Source organism: Oncorhynchus masou, chromosome 24 (assembly GCF_036934945.1).
Source record: "Oncorhynchus masou masou isolate Uvic2021 chromosome 24, UVic_Omas_1.1, whole genome shotgun sequence".
In the NCBI taxonomy this organism is placed as follows: Eukaryota; Metazoa; Chordata; class Actinopteri; order Salmoniformes; family Salmonidae; genus Oncorhynchus; species Oncorhynchus masou.
The window spans coordinates 86,898,211-86,917,556 of NC_088235.1; the positions used below are offsets into that span (position 1 = coordinate 86,898,211).

Genomic DNA, 19,346 nt, shown 5'->3' on the forward strand with positions numbered 1-19,346 from the left:
CAGCAGTGACAATAACTAAAGAAAATTATCTTGAGATGTAATGCAGTCAGCAGTTGATTGTGAAGTATTCCAGATTGGGAGAACAAAATTATTTGAGTTCCTGTATGTTACCACAATCACACCATGAGTTGTTAATCATGAGACATACCCCTAAACCTCTGTGTTTCCTGGAGAATTCCTGCTTCCTGTTCACACGATGTAAGGAGAACCCCCCCCGGCTGTATGGATGGGGACATTTATATCCGGAGAGAGCCATGAATCTGTAAAACCGAGTATGTTACAGTCCCCTTATGTCTCTCTGGAAGGAGATCCTCACCCTGAGCATGTCTATTTTTTTTCCTGAACGTTAGAGAGTAACACGGAACCCAAACCAGCTGCGCGCATGCGCCATCGTGCATACATTTATTTTGTCCCCCCACACAAAATGCGACCAAGATATGCAGATTAAAATATCAAAACAAACTCTGATCCTATTAAATCGATTTGGGGAGAGGTCGAAAAGCATTAAACATTTATGGCATTTTAGCTAGTTTCCTTGCACTTTCTGGGTAGTTTGTCCTATTTAGCTAACTTGCTGTTGCTAGCTAATTTGTCCTGGGATATATACATTGAGTTGTTATTTTACCTGAAATGCACAAGGTCCTCTACTCCACCAATTAATCCACACATAAAAAGGTAAACTGAATCATTTGTAGTCACTCTTCCTCCCAGGCCTTTTCTTCTTTTGACTTTATGTTGCATTTGGCAACTTTCATAAATTAGGTGCATTAACGCCACTGACCTCGTTCGTATTTCAGTCACCCACGTGGGTATAACCAATGAGGAGATGGAACGTGGGTACCTGCATCTATAAACCAATGAGGAGATGGGAGAGGCAGGACTTGCAGCGCGATCTGCATCAGAAATGGAACTTATTTCAATTTTAGAGCTTGGCAATGCAGATGCTTGTTGGCGCGCGTGCGCGCGAGCTGTGTTGGTGCAATAATTGAATAACATAGATTTCTACATTTATTTTGCAGCACACGCGACGAGAGCGCTGTGGTCAGCCTGTAATATACATGTTAGCATTGGATAGTTTGCTCTTCACCTGAGTCTGACTAGAACCCCACTTCTTCTCCGGCGTTGACGTTTTTGTGTTGCAACGGGATGAGTGGGGCTGCCAACTGCCTTGGGATGTTCAAAGAAAGTGTCCAGTTCAGGGAAGTTGAATTTCTGGTGAGATCTAATATCCCAAAGTTATTTTTGGCTATAGGTAATAATAGTAGAAACGTAGTGTAAGAAATAACTGTCCCATCTGGCCAGAGAAAACAAAGTGGTCACGTTATGTATTTATAGCCTAAGCCAATTTATTTAGAAAAACCTTTTTTCTCATCGCAGCCCCCCAAAAAACATTCTGCAACTTCTTAATCACTGTCATAACTCACACAGAGATCGAATTTAAAGGTCCAGTGCAGTGAAAAACAAGATTTTTCTGTGTTTAGATATATATTTCCACACTATGATGTTGGAATAATACATAATACTGTGCAATTGTGAAAATTATGTTAATATCCTTTTAGTGTAAGACTGACTGAATTTTTTTTTCCTGTTTTGGTGTGATGGAGTTTTGGCCTGCTTGGTATCATCACCACACAGTAAATTAGTTCATAAACCAATAAGAAGAGAGTTCTAAACCTCTCTGCAAATAACAGCTGTTTTTTTCCCACTCTTACCATTCCAAGGCAGTCCTAGCAAAATTCTTGCTTGAGAAATTGCTCTTTGCTAAGAAGTTGCCACTTCCAGAGAGTGGCACACTAATCCAGACACTTGTAAGAAATACCACTACGCCCTCCAATGAATCATCAAACAGGCAAAGCGTCAAGATTGAATCCTATTACACCGGCACTGACACTTGTTGGATGTGTCAGTGCTTGCAAACTATCACAGATTACAAAGGGAAACCCAGCCGCGAACTGACCAGTTATGTGAGCCTACCAGATGAGCTAAATACCGTCTATGTGCTTCGAGGCTAGCAAAACTGAACCATGCATGAGAGCACCGGCTGTTCTGGACAACTGTGTGGTCACGCTCTCCGTAGCCTATGTGAGTAGAACCTTTTAAACCGGTTAACATTCACAAGGCTGCGGAGCCAGACTGATTACCAGGACTCATACTCAGAGAATACGCTGACCAGCTGGCAAGTGTCTTCACTGACATTTTCAACCTCTCCCTGACCCAGTCTGTAATACCAACATGTTTCAAGCAGACAACCATTGTCCCTGTGCCCAAGAACACCAATGTAACCTGGCTAAATTATTATCGGCCCTTAGCACTCATCTGTGGCTATGAAGTGCTTTGAAAGGCTGGTCATGGCTCACAATACCATCATCTCATACAACCTGGATGCACTCAATTCCCATACCGACCCAACAGATCCACAGATGACTCAGTCGCACTCCACACTGCACTGCACACTGCACTGCTTTTAAACCCACCCCTCTGCTACTCTGTTCATCCCACCTATCTCCGTAAACCGCCCTCTTCTGATTTCCATGTCATATATTTTTCAACTGTGCTGTGATGTTTCACATAAATTCTGAACCTGTCTAATCGCATAGTATCTACAGATTGTAATTTAAAGATATGTGTTTTATTATACTGTTGATTGATTGACAATGGTTTTCCAAATCTCCCAACAGTGCTATTACGGTTAATTTTAGATAAATGTTGTGATTTTTCAGCCATTCCTGAACCTGTTACGAGAAACAATATTTAATTGCTACCCAGAAATGTTTTGCTATTGAGATAAAAACGGCTGCATTAGACCTTGTTTAAGTTCTGAAAGGCACTTCCCAGCGGCCAGTCAGCAGTATTTTTTTGGTTTCCCGAAGATTGTCACTTGCCCAAAAAATGGGAAAACAGGTGTTTACATGCAGAAATGCCATAACTTGTTGTTCTCTTGATTAAACATATTTTTTTTACTGGCCTGCTACATCGGACGTGTAACTTTTGCAGAGCATGAGAAGCTCCTATTCATTTCAATGAAACCTTGGGCCAAGGTGCGCCAGCTCCAAGAGATGAGTGCACTGCTCGAGCTTAAAATGAAACCTTGGCATGAGTGCGCCAGCTCCAAATCAAATCAAATGTATTTATATAGCCCTTCGTACATCAGCTGATATCTCAAAGTGCTGTACAGAAACCCAGCCTAAAACCCCAAACAGCAAGCAATGCAGGTGTAGAAGCACGGTGGTTAGGAAAAACTCCCTAGAAAGGCCAAAACCTAGGAAGAAACCTAGAGAGGAACCAGGCTGTGGGGTGGCCAGTCCTCTTCTGGCTGTGCCGGGTAGAGATTATAACAGAACATGGCCAAGATGTTCAAATGTTCATAAATGACCAGCATGGTCGAATAATAATAAGGCAGAACAGTTGAAACTGGAGCAGCAGCACGGCCAGGTGGACTGGGGACAGCAAGGAGTCATCATGAGATGAGAGATGAGTGCACTGCTCGAGTTTAAAATGAAACCTTGGCGTGAGTGCGCCAGCTCCAAGAGATGAGTGCACTGCTAGAGCTTAAAATCACGCTCTTTGTTCTATTTTCAAGATTTTTGACACACCGCTCACACCTGACAGTACCTATTAACTAGCACTTGTATTCCGTCTCACCACGCTAGCCTTATCCTTGTGTGGGTGCTAGCAAGCATGCTAGGTACTGCTAGGTGTCAACAGCCAATCCAGTAGGGGTTGTAAGCTATAGAGAGCAAAGACTGGTCAGTTGTGCCGCGATGTCAGAGTATTTGCATAAAGTTCAGCTTTCCCCAATTTTGGTCCCACCCTGTTAATGTCCCTTGCCCATGATCGCATCGCCCTATGGTCCCACCGCCCACTTCACTTCTTCTATTGAAAATTAATAGCTTTCCGTAGTGTCATCGCCCACATTATCTTCAGTTAATACGTATGGTGAGAGCAATAGGATAAAGTGGCTTGCACTTTGCTTGCCCTGACCAGTTACGCTTCCAGTGTAGCAGGTAAACAAAATATACTGCTTTTGTGACGCCCCAGTATAGTGCCTTCAGAAAGCATTCATACCCTTTGACAGATTTCCACATTTTGTTGTGTTACAGCCTGAATTAAAAAAATAAATTATGTTTTTAGACATTTTTGCAAATGTATTGAAAATGTAATACAGAAATATCTCACACCACTTAGTCAATACTTTGTAGAAGCACCTTTGGCAGCAATTACAGCTGTGAGTCTTTCTGGGTCAGTATCTAAGAGCTTTCCACACCTGGATTGTGCAATATTTGTCCATTATTATTTTCAACATTCTTCAAGCTCTGTCAAATTTGTTGTTAGTCATTGTTAGACAATAATTTTCAGGTCTTGCCATAGATTTTCAAGTAGATTTAATTCAAAACTGTAACTCGGACATTCAGGAACATTCCCTGTAGTTTTGGTAAGCAACTCCAGTGTAGATTTGGCCTTGTGTTTTAGGTTATTGTTCTCCTGAATGGTGAATTCATATCCCGGTGTCTGGTGGAAAGCAGACTGAACCAGGTTTTCCTCTAGGATTTTATTATTTAATGATTACATGATGCAGACATCACTATGCTTGAAAATATGGAAAGTGGTACTCCGTGATGTGTTGGATTAGCTCCATACATAACTCTTCATATTCAGGAGATAAAGTTAATTTCTTTACCACGTTTTTAGCAGTTTTACTTTAGTGCCTTATTGCGAACATGATGCATATTTTGGAATATATTTTATTCGGTACAGGCTTCCTTTTCAGTTAGTCATTTAGGTTAGTATTGTGGAGTAACTACAATGTTGCACTATCCTCAGTTTTCTTCTATCACAGCCATTCAACTCTAACTGTTTTAAAGTCACCACTGGCCTCATGGTGAAATCCCTGAGCAGTTTCCTTCCTCTCCGGCAACCGAGTTAGGAAGGATGCCTGTATCTTTGTAATGACTGGGTGTATTGATACACCATCCAATATTGTAATTAGTAGCTTCAATATGCTCAAATGTATATTCAATGTTGTCTTTTTTTTACCCGTCTACCAATAGGTGCCATCCTCCCTGGTCTTTGTGGTTGAATCTGTGTTTGAAATTCACTGCTAGATTGAGGGACCTTTACAGATAATTGTATGTGTTAGGCATAGAGATGAGGTAGTCATTCAAAAAATCATGTTAAACACTAATATTGCACACAGGGTGAGAATGTAGACTTGCTACAACAGAGGGGTTGAATACTTATTGACTCAAGACATTTCAGCTTTTCATTTTGAATGAATTTGTAAAACATTGTATAAACATAATTCCTCTTTGACATTATGGGGTATTGGGTGTAGGCCAGCGACACAATCTCACTTTAATACATTTTAGATTCAGGCTCTAACCCAACAAAATGTGAAAAAAGTCAAGCAGTGTGAATACTTTCTGAAGGCCCTGTAGCTATGTTAGGCTGCTGGAATTAAAAGTAGTCCTTGTGTATAGAGTTGTATTGTTTAACTTTGCAAACTATCATTGGATTTTGTTCGACATGCTTTTTAAATTGAAGAATCTGAGTCAGCATCATTCTGTTATCTTGGAATCGCCCTATGTAATATACTTATCACATTCCGTGCACCACCATAAAATACTAGATATTGAGAGAATAATGTTCTTCCTCTCATTTGGGTTGCTGACCCCTGGTTTGCAACATGGGGCTAAGGGAACATAGACATGGTCCCGTTTAAGGCTGGCGTACTGGAATTCCTTGCATTTTTGTTTTCAGTTTTTTTTTTTTACTTGCCCGACTGCTCAGTTCACTCACCCCAGGAAATAAGGCAACCCTTAAGGTCCCTGCTACAATTAGGTTCCGGAGTTTTACCTGCATTTAACCATCAGGAGGAAAAAAATTGCCGACCGGCATCTCCGGCTTTCCTAACATCACAAACATTCCAAACAGAAGTGCACAGACTCTGCCCACAAACTATTATTTTCCAACCCAATCTTTACTCTACACTTCCGCTTTACTTCCCAGCATAGGAAATGGCAATCTGATGGAACTGAATGTGAAGTTGCTATGCAATTGTATCCAATGTTATACTTTATGTGCCTTGTAAAGTGCAAACAGGAAATGTGTAATTGAGTTCACTTATTCCTTCTTGTTCACAGGACTTTTTTCAAAGAGCTTGAAAATTGCATGGAGAGGCCAGAGTTGGTGGGGACTTGCTTTTTGAAAAGGGTGAGTTCCATGTGTTAATGTCATTTGGAAACTGAAGGCCGTTACTGTGTTGTTACGGTGTGTTGCAGTGGGAAGTCTCTGTGTGTGTCTCTCTCCAGAAAGAAGAGCTGCAGATCTATGAGAAATACTGTCAGAACAAGCCCCGATCAGAGGCACTGTGGAGACAGTGTGGTGACGGCCTGTTTTTCCAGGTGACTCCCCTTCCCTATGTGTCTCAGTGTTTAACATGGTTATGATATAGTATTCCACTATATAATGGTGTCAGTTTGCATTAAGCAACATGTCATTGGACAAACTTACATTTTCTGTTTGGATGACTGAAATTATAACATTGACTTAACACAAATGATTGCAACTAGAAACATTCTGTGATGTTTGTTACTGCAGGAGTGTCAGAAGAAGCTGGACCACAAACTCTCCCTGGATGCATATTTACTCAAGCCTGTGCAGAGGATCACCAAGTACCAGCTGATGCTCAAGGCAAGTTTATCACAGTCAAATCTCTCACCTTAGCACCATACAATCAAGCCTTCTACATCAACACACAGATAACAGATACTATACTCAAACTTCATCCTTTGGACTAACATGCAGAACTCTTCATTCAGTCCTAATCTGATTGGAAGTCTCAAGTATATGTATTTGTCATGCCTAGTGCACCTTGATATCTTACAGGAAAACCAACCACACAGATAGGTCAGTACCTGTAGCCATGTTGCTGAAAAGACACAGCTGAATGGATATTGAATAGTATAAGTTGCTGTTGGTTTTTAGAGAGGTTTCTTTGCAGTAGCCTGTGTGGTTGGAAAGACTTCATTCTGAGACTTGGTCTGTTGTTAGTGTAGGACTAAGCCAAACACTGAAAGATACATTATTTATCCAACTTCACTTTGTCCCTACCGCCTCTGTTCCCCTTCTAGGAGATGCTGAAATGCAGTAAGAACCAGGAGGGTACTGCTGAGTTGGAGGAGGCCCTGGCCACCATGCTGGACATCATCAAGTCTGTCAATGACTCCATGCATCAGATTGCCATAACAGGATTTGAGGTCAGTATGACTGAGCTGGAGTTTAAGGGTTTGAAAAATCAGTTTGATACCTATCTTAGAGTGGATCTGCTGGGCTGTGGGAAAGTTATGGGAAACCCTGCCGTAAATGAGTTTGACTAATCGGGCGGAGAGAGACTGTCATAGCTAGGCTGTATAGATGTATAGAGGGTGTACTGTGTGCGTGTGGGACTGATGGCCTCTGTGTCTCTCTCACCTCCCAGGGAAACCTTAGTGACCTGGGGAAGCTTCTGATGCAGGGCTCGTTCAACGTGTGGACGGACCACAAGAAGGGCCACAGCAAGGTGAAGGACCTGGCTCGCTTCAAGCCCATGCAGAGGCACCTGTTCCTCTACAACAAGATGCTGCTCTTCTGTAAGAAGCGGGAGGAGACCACGGACGAGAAGCCATCCCCCTCCTATAGCTTCAAGCACTCACTAAAGGTGAGGTCGGTTGGTGGGTTCAGTTCTTCTTGGACAAACATAACCTGTGTGTATATACAAACATCACCTTTGATGTAGGAGAACTATTTCTGACCTGAAATTGAAAGTCCATTTGCTTGCCTGTAGGGCAATACTGCCCACTATCCTACACTAAGTTCCCCCGCCTCAAATGGAAACTTCACAGTGGCTCTCTCAGACCCCTGAGAACCTTGGTATTCACTGTCACTCCCCATATTTCAATTCAAGCTTATCTAGACACGTGAAAAATCAAGGCAGTAAACAGGGCCCTACAATGACAGGAACCTTTCATCACTGGGATCCTGGAACAACCATTTGTTTCCTTGAGGAAACCTTTGAACTTGTTTTCTGCTCCCACTCGCTGGCTAGTGTGCATGTAACCAAGTCAATGAATAGTGCTACTCATCGCTCAATAGAAGTGAAAAGTGACACGTTTCAGCTTGTAAAGAAAAAGCTGTAGCAGTTCACATTGGAAGAATACAAGGGCATCCTAGTGTGAATCAGCAGTGTAAATCTAAAATGTAAAGCCGTCCTGTTTTTAAACACAGCCTTGCCTTTGTTTCAGATGAGTGCTGTGGGAATCACAGAAAATGTCAAAGGAGACATTAAGAAGTTCGAGGTCTGGTATAACGGCAGAGAGGAAGTCTATATTATTCAGGTACATGTCCATATAGTTTCTGTGTAAAAAAACAACTTCCAAAACATATCCATTGTTTCCATTTGATATTAACAGTTATAGTCTAAAGAATTCTAAATACATACTATATAAACTTGATAAAACGGTGATTCAGCAACATCCTTTACTTAGTAGCATACAGTGCATGTGGAAAGTATTCAGACTCCTTCCCTTTTTCCACATGTTGTTACGTAAAGCCTTATTCTAAAATGGATTCAATTCTCATCGATCTACACACAATAAGGACAAAACGAAAACAGGTTTTTGAAAATTTTGCGAATGTATTGTAAAATAAAAAACAGATACCTTATTTACATAAGTATTCAGACCGTTTGCTATTAGACTCTAAATAAATTGAGCTCAGGTGCATCCTGTTTCCATTGATTATCCTTGAGATGTTTCTACTACTTAATTGGAGTCCACCTGTGGTAAATGCAATTGATTGGACATGATTTGGAAAGGCACACACCTGTCTATATAAGGTCCCACACTTGACAGTGCATGTCTGAGCAGAAGCCATACCGTGAGGTTGAAGGAAATGTCCGTAGAGCTCCGAGACAGGATTGTGACAAGGCACAGATCTTGGTAAGGGTACTAAAAAATGTCTGCAGCATTGAAGGTCCCCAAGAACACAGTGGTCTCCGTCATTCTTAAATGGAAAAAGTTTTGAACCATCAAGACTCTTCCTAGAGCTGGCCGCCCGACCAAACTGAGCAGTTGGGGGAGAAGGGCCATGGTCAGGGGGGTGACCAATAACCCAATGGTCACTCTGACAGACATCCAGAGTTAATCGTTGGAGATGAGAACCTTCCAGAAGGACAACCATCTATGCAGCACTCCACCAATCAGGCATTTATGGTAGATTGGCCAGATGGATGCCACTCCTCAGTAAAAGGCACATGACAGACCACTTGGAGTTTGCCAAAAGGCACCTGAAGGAAAAAAGATTCTCTGGTCTGATGAAACCAAACCCTTTGACCACTGGGTGGCAGTGTTGCCCTATGAAGAGTAGCCACCCACAGACATCATTCTCACAGAAACATTCATTGTCTGGTGTGAGACAGGCTGTAGAGTGAAACCTCAGGGTGTTTATTTATATATATATATATATGTATGTATAACTATGTGTTTGTGTGTCTCCACAGGCTCCCTCCATGGATGTGAAGAACATGTGGGTGTCAGAGATCCGAAAAGTTCTGACGGGCCAGCTCGAAGCTTGCAGAGGTATACAGTGTGTGGGGGTTTTCTCTAGGCATATTCAAACCACCATCTCTCTCATACAGCACTAGACATCTGAACACAGCCCTGAACCCTCTCAGAATGCTGATGTGAATGTTAAGCAGTGGGAAGGGGGGGTTATTCAGTGTTGGAGGAGAGCTGATTTAGAGGTAGGGGAGGGAGGTGGACAACTGTTTGTGAACACATACCTGACCCTGACGGTACAGTCCACTCACTCACTCACACACACACACACTCCTCTCCCTCCACCACCCTCCAGCAGTATGCATCAATCGCCGACTGTTCCGCTCTGAAGCTCCTGACAGTCAGGAAAACGACCCTCTGCTCTGTCTACACTCGGCTGGACTGACAAGCTGTGTGTATGAGAGAGAGAGGATGTGTGAGGGGACTGAGTAATGACATAGCAGCCCTCATATGAAGCAGAGTGAGAGAAAGATGCTCTGGCCTGCTGGAGGGTTGGAGGTGATTTACGCCTGTCTCGGCTGGCGAGCGGGGGGAGGGCAGCACGTAGCAGAAAAGAGCGGCACACAAGATAAGCCACTGTGTGAGGTATTAAAAAGCCCGGCGATGTGGGGTTTGTGTAATAGCAGGACAAGGCCAGTATACAGACCATCCAGCTCCTGCAGTGGCTTGTACTGAGGATACCGGCTGCAGCTGTTTGATTTGATGACTCCCCTGGGCCTTGGCAGTTAACTGTCCTGTCCTCCTGTTAAAGGTCCAATGCAGCTTTTTTTCTTTCAATATCAAATCATTTCTGGGTAACAATTAAGTACCTTACTGTGATTTTTCTTTCCAATAAAACTTGTCAAAAAGAAACAAAAATAGCTTCTTAGCAAAGAACAATTTCGCAAGCAAGAATTTTGATAGGACTGTCTGTGAGTGGTCTGAGTGGGGAGGGGAATACTGAAAACGAGCTATTATTGGCAGAGAGTTTTGGAACTATTTTTCTTATTGGTCTATTAATTAATGTACTGCCTGCCTTGGTGATGTCACCAGGCAGGCCAAAACTCCATCCCACCAGAAGAGACTGAAATTCCAGGCGGTCTTTTCAAACAGCTCTTACACTAAAAAGTGCATTATCATAATTTTCACAATTTCACAGCATTATTCCAACCTCGTAGTGTGGAAATGTATATAAAACACAGGGTAATCACATTTTTGACTGCACTGGGCCTTTAAAGACACGGATTACTGGTTTCCATTCTGTCTGCACCACTGTTTTGGTATGGCTTCAGGTCTGACTGCGATGTTTTGGTCCACGGACTCTCCTGTGGCTTATGTGACTCCTGGGATTTCTCCTGTTTTATTGCATGGCATTGAAACACATAGGCTTATCAGCCTGCTTTTGACTGCAGGTTTCTCACACAGTCCTACACACAGTGTGACATGCACAATCATGCAAACACCAAACAACAAACACATGTGCGCGCACACACACACACACTTGCATACCTAAGATCTCACCCAACAAATTCACCTCACTGACCTTTTTATGTCAATTTAACCTAAACTAATATCCCTGTCATTCCATTGAAAGTAAATCTACGTTCTATTCCAATGCCATTTTCTTTTCTCCATTCACAGAGGCTAGTCAACTCCATCAGAAGATCACTGAGAATGTGTATCATGCTCCCATGAGGTAGAGTACTCCGTCTCTCAACGTTTTCATCATGTCGTGTGATTGAATGGCGGCACCACACAGATGCTCTCAAGGATAGTGAATGTAACGCTTCTACAGTGGCTGTGTGATTGACTGTCCTATATCTCTCCTCTCCTCCACTCAGAAACATGCGCAAAATGGCCCTGAGGCAGTCGGACTCGTCTAGCCCGGAGACAGGCTTCAGGAGGAGCAACCCCAGCCCCAACATGAGACAGAAACGAGGTGAGATGTCACACAGCCGCAGCCAGCCCCGCCAGGCTCCCGGCCCTGCCAAACCAGCATCCACTCAGCTCCGCTGACTGGAAACAAAAGGCAGCAACTTCCATGTACAAATCATCCCATAATGGCATTATGAAAGACACCACACTGATGGCACAATTAGCTGGGATGTTTTATCTGGGCTCTAACTATTACTGGCTCCAACTCTTTCTGTCTCGGCATCAGCCCAAGCCAACCCCTCACCACCACTTCCCTCTGATCGCTCACTACATACACTATACTGGCAGATGAGGATGAGGTAATGGGTAAGATTTCACGCTGTGTAGAGCCCGGCAGCAGAGCGCTGCTGCATCACAGTGCGAGGGAGCTGGGCTAATGGTATTCTTCCACGGAGCGGGTGGTGGTGGTTAGAAGAGGAGAGTTGCTCTTTGACTCTGGATGTGGTCAGTGGCTGGACGTCCCTGGCTCTAGAAGTAAGTGGATCCGACAGGTGCTTAGTCCTGTGTGCATGAGGCCCTTTATTACCCCCCACCACAGAGTCACAGAGAAAATCTATGAAATCTCTCCCATTCTCTTCTGTGGGAAAGGAATATTACAGAAGCTGGTTGAGCAATGGTGTTTTTCAGTACCAACCTTACACTAAAATGTCTACATTATTCATGCAGTTACACAACCGCAGTACAGTACGGTTTTGACTACAATAGGTTTTGAACTGTGGTCTGGTGGGTCTTTTTAGTTTTGACCCATATGTAACTGATGCCAACAATTTCCCTGATTGGGACTGTTTCCTTTTGAGTCAGAAGGACCCATTCCAGAGGTCATGACCCCAAATACTGTAGTCCCACTAGTACACCTCCCGCTATACTTCCCCAGTCTCTGACGAGCTGTTAGATTCTGCCAACGGTACAATATATACCACGCTCAAATAGTCGGATGACAGGCTTTCCCATTCTTTATTTAAAATAAATAAATTCCACCCCGCTTTTCTCCCCAATTTTGTGGTATCCAATTGTCTCATCACTGCAACTCGGAAGAGGCGAAGGTCGAGAGTCGTGCATCCTCCGAAACACAACACAGCCAAGCCGCACTGCTTCTTGACACAACGCCCGCTTAACCTGGAAGCCCCACCAATGTGTCGGAGGAAACACCGTACACCTGGCGAGGTGTCAGTGTGCACTGCGCCTGGCCCGCCACAGGAGTCGCTAGTGCGCGATGGGACAAGGACATCCCTGCCGGCCAAACACTCCCCTAACCCGGACGACACTGGGCCAATTGTGCGCCGCCCCTTGGGTCTCCCGGTCGCGGCCGGCTGCAACAAAGCCTGGACTCGAACCCAGAATCTCTAGTGCCACAGCTAGAGGGCCAGCTTAGTCAGTCTACTGTATTCTCTCTCATAGTTGTCCAAAAGCTCTGATTTATTTTCTAATCTCAAGATCTCCAGAAGGCCAGAGTAACCTCAGAGGACAGAAGCAGCAGCTGTGTTGACATCTCTCTGTTTGGCAGCTTTGACAGAGGTGTGAGAAGAGATGAACCTGGAAGTTGTGATTATTCTGTGTTCTCACAATCAGAAGGTGATAATTATGTACATGATAATATGGACATTTTGAGCGGTCCTCCAGGGCAGGTAGTTCAAGTGTCCTTGAAATCACACACTCTCCAAGACAAGCTGTCCATTTTGAAAAAGTGTAAAATTGTCTTCTAGTTTTGGCATCGGCAGGTGTCTAAATTCTTATACCGTTGCAGTTCCAGCATGATTGTGGAGGACTCTTCTCTTCCTTATGCAGGTTGTGTTGATGGAACATAGAGGGGTAAATCATGGATCAGGTTTGTCATATGGTGAAAGTCTCCAGGAAATTCCATGGCAAACTTATTATGCATCTCAGAGCTCTGTCAGCATTGTGATTAGACCAGAGAGAGACCCGTTTAGTGGAGATGAGAAAGATCTAGAATAAAGCCATCATTAAGGACCATCTGTCTCCAACATAATCTTACAAACATAATTTTTTACAACCTTGTCAGCACTCTTCAAACTTGTGACAATTTGAATATATTTTCAGAAATAGGTTTAGGTTGATCTACCCCTGATCTTTGAATCAGTTTTCATGCGAACCCAAGTGTAGGTGGTTGAATAGGGGTCTCCATAATGTCCAGGATTGTCATGGTATCCATTACTCTTACAAAGTCGTCCCTCTGGCTTTCTCTCTACCCTCTGCTTCTGCTTTCTCCTTTACCGTTTTCCTCTCCCTTTCCCTTCCTAGCTGAGGCTTCTGCAACTAATAACCCTGACCACAATGCTGCTCTCGCTAGAAAGCGCTTCACCTTGCAGGGCCTCTCCAATAGAAGGTCTCTTCCCTCAGGTAAAGAAGCCATGACATCTCCACTGACCTGCTCACCCTGTTCTCATCCCCTCTTTGAAGAGGTCCCACTCATTGTGTTGTATACAACTTCACCTACTCTCATTCATTCTCTTTGTTAGTCATTATCCTTAGCCTGCTACTCTCTATGTCCTCGTGCCGCAGGCAGTGCTACTAATACACACTGGTGTTTTCGCTTAGAGCAGAGAGCTAGTGTATGTAAATTATGTCAGGAGGAGTCAGAGGAAGGCACAAATATTGTCAGACTCCAGCCACCTAAGCCATAGACTGTCCTCTCTCCTACCGCATGGCAAGTGGTACCAGTGCACCAAGTCTGGAACCAACAGGACCTTAAACAGCTTCTACCCCCAAGCAATGAGACTGCTCAACAATATTGCTAAATAGCTAATCAAGTGGTTACCCAGACTACCTGCATTTGCCCCTTTTTTGCACTGACTATGCACACACACTAGACTCTACCCACACACTCACACATACTTACACCGACAACCCAACACACACATGCACACATTACATACTCCCACATACACATATGCACACACATGCATACTGATAACACACACACAAACACCACGTATGCTCCTGCTCCACATACGCTGCTGCTACAGATCAATCTATTATCTCTCCTGTTGCCTAGTCACTTTATCCCTATATATATATACGCAGTGGCCAGTTTATTAGATACACCCATCGAGTACCGGGTCGGACCCTCCTTTGCCTCCAGAACAGACTGAATTCTTTGGGGAATGGAAACATTGCTCAATTGGTATCAAGGGACCTAATGTGTGCCAGGAAAACATTCCCCACACTATTATACCACCGCCACGAGCCTGTACTGTTGACACCAAGCAGGATGGGGCCATAGACTCATGCTGCTTACATCAAATCAGCATGACCCAACAGGAACTGGAATTTGTCGGACCCTTCCTCAATTGTCCAGTGTTGGTGGTCGCCTGCCCACTGGAGCTGCTTCTTCTTGTTTTTAGCTGATAGGATTGGAACCCTATGTGGTCATCTGTTGCAATAGCCTATCCGTGACAAGGACCGACGAGTTGAGCGTTCTGAAATGCTGTTTTGCATACCACATGCCATTATTTGCTTGTTTATGGACCGCCTGTTAGCTTGCACGATTCTTGCCATTCTCCTTCGACCTCTCATCAACGAGCTGTTTTCGTCCACAGGAATTCCGCTTACTGGATGTTTTTTGTTTTTCTCTGTAAACCCTAGACACTGTCCTGTGTGAAAAGCACAGGAGGCTGGCCGTACCTGAGATACTGAAACCGGCACGCCTGGCACTGACGATCATACCACTATCAAAGTTGCTTAGGTCGCAAATTTTTCCCCTTCTAACGTTCGATCGAATACTGACTGAATGCCTCGATGTATGTCTTCCTGCATTTTAGAGAACCACGGCCATGTCACTCACTGAGTGTATGTAGGTAGCTACCTCAATTACCTCGTACCCCTGCACATCGACTCAGTACTGGTACTCACTGTATAGAGCCATAGTATATAGTTATTAGTTATATAGTTATTCTTCTTGTTATTGTTATTCACTGTGTATTTATTTCTTGTCATTATTTTTTATCTTTTAACTCTGCATTGTTGGGGATTGTTGAACCTGTCAGTAAGCATTTCACCCTTAGTCTACACCTGTAGTTTACGAAGCATGTGACCGATAACGTTTGATTTGATTAGAATTTTCCAAATCCTAGTATGTCTCGAGAACAAAGGGATTTCACATTTTCAAGACTATGGAACAACCTTGGCATCCAGGCAATGAAAATGCATGAAGGCTAAATTTGCAGACAGGTAGCCTTAGTAAATGTCAGCCTGTAATGCTTTTGACATTCAAAAGTGTATTAACATTTTTTTAAGAGGATGGTTTGATTCAAGGTTCTTCTCCACAAAATACATCCTTAATAACAATACTGATAGCCTGATTAGCTACATCTGATTATATTCTACAACAAACATGAGATTTCTTTTAGTTAAACAAACCAATTGAACAGGGAGAGGTTTATTTTATTATTATTTACTTACCACTTTGGTGCTATTACAGGGGTCTTGTGGTTTGTAAGTGGGCAATAACATTACTGTACATAATATGTCGTCATTTGTATGGTGATAATCTAATACTGTGTAGTTGGCTCCATTCATGATGCAGAGCAGGCTAGCTGAAGAGAAATTGACACTGAGGGGGTGATGTTTTTGTACTTATTGGCCCGCCGAGGTAATGCCTCGCTGTGAACTTGAGTTGTCGATAGATTTCATCTTGTTACCATACCCCACCCCGCCCATACCCATCCTAAATGATATCATGACCGCCATCGATAAAATACAGTAGGAGCAGCTGTCTTCATCGACCTGGCCAAGGCTTTTGACTCTGTCAATCACCGCATTCTTATCGGCAGACTCAACAGCCTTGGTTTCTCTAATGACTGCCTCGCCTGGTTCACTAACTACTTCTCAAATAGAGTTCAGTGTGTCAAATCGGAGGGCCTGTTGTCGAGAGCTCTGACAGTCTCAATGGGGGTGCCACAGGATTAAATTCTCGGGCCGACCCTTTTTTCTGTATATATCAATGATGTCGTTCTTGCTGCGGGTGATTCTTTGATCCACCTCTACGCAGACGACACCATTCTGTATACATCTGGCCCTTCTTTGGACTCTGTGTTAACAAACCTCCAAACGAGCTTCAACGCCATACAACACTCCTTCCGTGGCCTTCAATTGCTCTTAAATGAAAGTAAAACGAAATGCATGTTCTTCAACCGATCGCTACCCCTCCCACCCGACTAGCATCACTACTCTGGACGGTTCCAACTTAGAATATGTCGACAACTATAAATACCTAGGTGTCTGGCCAGACTGTAAACTCTCCTTCCAGACTCATATTAAGCATCTCCAATCCAAAGTTAAATCTAGAATTGGCTTCCTATTCCCTAACAAAGCCTCTCACTCATGCTGCCAAACATACCCTCGTAAAACTGACTATCCTACCGATCCTTGACTTTGGCGATGTCATTTACAAAATAGCTTCCAACACTCTACTCAGCAAATTGGATGCAGTCTATCACAGTGCCATCCATTTTGTCACCAAAGCCCCATATACTACCCACCACTGCGACCTGGATACTCTCGTTGGCTGGTCCTTGCTACATATTCGTCACCAAACCCACTGACTCCAGGTCATCTATAAGTCTTTGCTAGGTAAAGCTCCGCCTTATCTCAGCTCACTGCTCACTATAGCAACACCCACCCGTAGCTCGTGCTCCAGCAGGTATATTTCACTGGTCATCCCCAAAGCCAACACCTCCTTTGGCTGCCTTTCCTTCCAGTTCTCTGCTGCCGATGACCGGAACGAATTGCAAAAATCACTGAAGTTGGAGACTTATATTTCCCTCACTAACTTTAAGCATCAGCTGTCAGAGCAGCTTACCGATCACTGCAGCTGTAAACAGCTCATCTGTAAATAGCCCATCCATCCAACTACCTACTTTATCCCCATATTTGTTATTGTTTTTGTGCTCTTTTGCACGCCAGTATTTCTACTTGCACATTCCCATCTGCACATATATCACTCCAGTGTAAATTGCTAAATTGTAATTACTTCGCTACTATTGGCCTATGTATTGCCTTACCTCCTTACCACTAGCGGTTCTGGGGGGGAGCCAGTGCACCTGTGACAACAATTTTGGAACCCCTTGTGGTCCCCCTAAATGTGGTGTATCTAATTTTTGCTGTCGTTCTTTTTTTACATCCTTTATTAGACAGTGGCAACGGGGAACATGATCTTTTGCCTGCTAATGCAATACAGTGAAGAAAACAATATGACAACAATAACGTCTAATGTAACTGGCCCCTCCTATCAGTACAACTGGCCCCAGTTTGGCCCCCCCAGTCGAAATGGTCTAGAACCTCCACTGCTCCTTACTTCATCTGCTCACACTATACAGATTTTTCTATTGTGTTATTGACTGTATGTTTGTTTATCCCATGTGTAACTCTGTGTTATTGTTTTTGTAGCACTGCTTTGGTTTATCTTGGCCAGGTCGCAGTTGTAAATGAGAACTTGTTCTCAACTGGCCTACCTGGTTAAATAAAGGTGAAATAAAAAATATAAAAAATAATTGGTTTCTAATATGCGCCTGTGAGGATGCCGCCACCCGCCCGCAATGTCCACGATTTGTCTTCATCTTTCTGCACTTCCTCGTGTCTCCTCCATTCATTGCATGTTTCTCAGTCCCACAGTCAACCGCCTGCCTGTTTGAACTCACTAATTTGATACAACTAAGAGAAATTAATAATCTTGAAGGGATAGCGTGCCATTTTGGCAATTAAGTCTCTGCATGCTGTTTTGAAGGAAGTTGAAGGTCTGGAGCCATTGCTAACTATCATTAACGCAATGACTGGAAGTCTAAAGGAACAGCTAGCATGCTTCTACTTCCTTCAAACTGCATAAAGAGACACAAAAATACACTCCATGAGGTCATCTGACTCTGGGTAAGTAGAAAAAAGGGCTTAATTGTTAAAATGTCACACTATACATTTAAGCTGGACAGTGTTTAGTGAGGAATCAACAGTGACAGTTATCACCAAGTCTTGTATCAAATCAGAAGTCAATCCAGAGAAAAGGTAGAACTCCTCAAAGCAATGTGCTCATTTAGCCTTGCCATTAAAATGCTTCTCTGTGCCTTCCTGTGCCATCCATCCCTCTCTCCCTCCCTCATATTCTTCTGCCCAGCTAATTGCTAACCCTGCCCTGCCTTTCACAGCCGATCCTCCATCTAAGGTGACAGATGTCACGCGCCGCTTCTCTTTAGCCTCCTCTATCAGTGTCTCCGCCACCAGACGCACAAAAGGTACCTGATTGCATGGGGTCTTTCGCTTTCTTTTTATCTCTCCTTCCGTCGCCATCAAACTTTTGAAAGTGTCTGAGAGCAGGTACAGACCGGTTAGTGAGGGGGCTCTTTGAGAGAGAGAGAGAGAGAGAGAGAGAGAGAGAGAGAGGGAAGGGAGAGAGAGCTAGAGATGTAGAGAGTAGGAGTCAGCTAAGGTAATGAAAATATTTTTTTTTTTATTGACAAGTCCTACCCATCTATGAATCTCATGATATTGATGAGATGATGAATGATGAGATGATGTCTTTCTCAGAAATGAAACAAAAAGGAACATTTTTTGTTGTTGAGAAACCATAGTAATCAAATGTAAATTTTGATAAGCTGACATTTGGAATGTGGGGTGACATTCAGAGCTGTAAAGCATGTGCAATTGTTGTGGAATTTAGATGAGAACTTAATTTTGCCAATATTTCCCTCCTTTCTTCTTCCTAATAATCAAGTATTTCAATAATTTATGATCAATGAAAACTGAGAATGTACAATAAAATGGATTTTGCTTGACTGTCTCAATAGATCTAATTTTCCACTAACGCTTCCACTATGCATTCATTGCCCCTGA

At 43.3% G+C, this 19,346-nt stretch overlaps 1 protein-coding gene across 10 annotated transcripts in view; it reads left to right on the top strand.

Annotated features, from left to right (window-relative positions):
* The window catches only part of LOC135512916 (guanine nucleotide exchange factor DBS-like), a 116,868-nt gene that overhangs the window by 88,319 nt on the left and 9,203 nt on the right, over nucleotides 1–19,346 (top strand). For 8 of the 10 annotated variants that reach the window (XM_064935421.1, XM_064935423.1, XM_064935426.1 and 5 more), the window contains 11 exons: nucleotides 6,141–6,210; nucleotides 6,309–6,401; nucleotides 6,598–6,690; nucleotides 7,131–7,256; nucleotides 7,478–7,696; nucleotides 8,280–8,372; nucleotides 9,536–9,614; nucleotides 11,214–11,268; nucleotides 11,414–11,511; nucleotides 13,767–13,865; nucleotides 18,662–18,748. In XM_064935421.1, coding sequence (XP_064791493.1) covers nucleotides 6,141–6,210; nucleotides 6,309–6,401; nucleotides 6,598–6,690; nucleotides 7,131–7,256; nucleotides 7,478–7,696; nucleotides 8,280–8,372; nucleotides 9,536–9,614; nucleotides 11,214–11,268; nucleotides 11,414–11,511; nucleotides 13,767–13,865; nucleotides 18,662–18,748 — 1,112 coding nt within the window. The remainder of the gene's footprint in view (nucleotides 1–6,140; nucleotides 6,211–6,308; nucleotides 6,402–6,597; nucleotides 6,691–7,130; nucleotides 7,257–7,477; nucleotides 7,697–8,279; nucleotides 8,373–9,535; nucleotides 9,615–11,213; nucleotides 11,269–11,413; nucleotides 11,512–13,766; nucleotides 13,866–18,661; nucleotides 18,749–19,346) is intronic. The other 2 variants (XM_064935427.1, XM_064935429.1) reach the window with 1 other exon arrangement.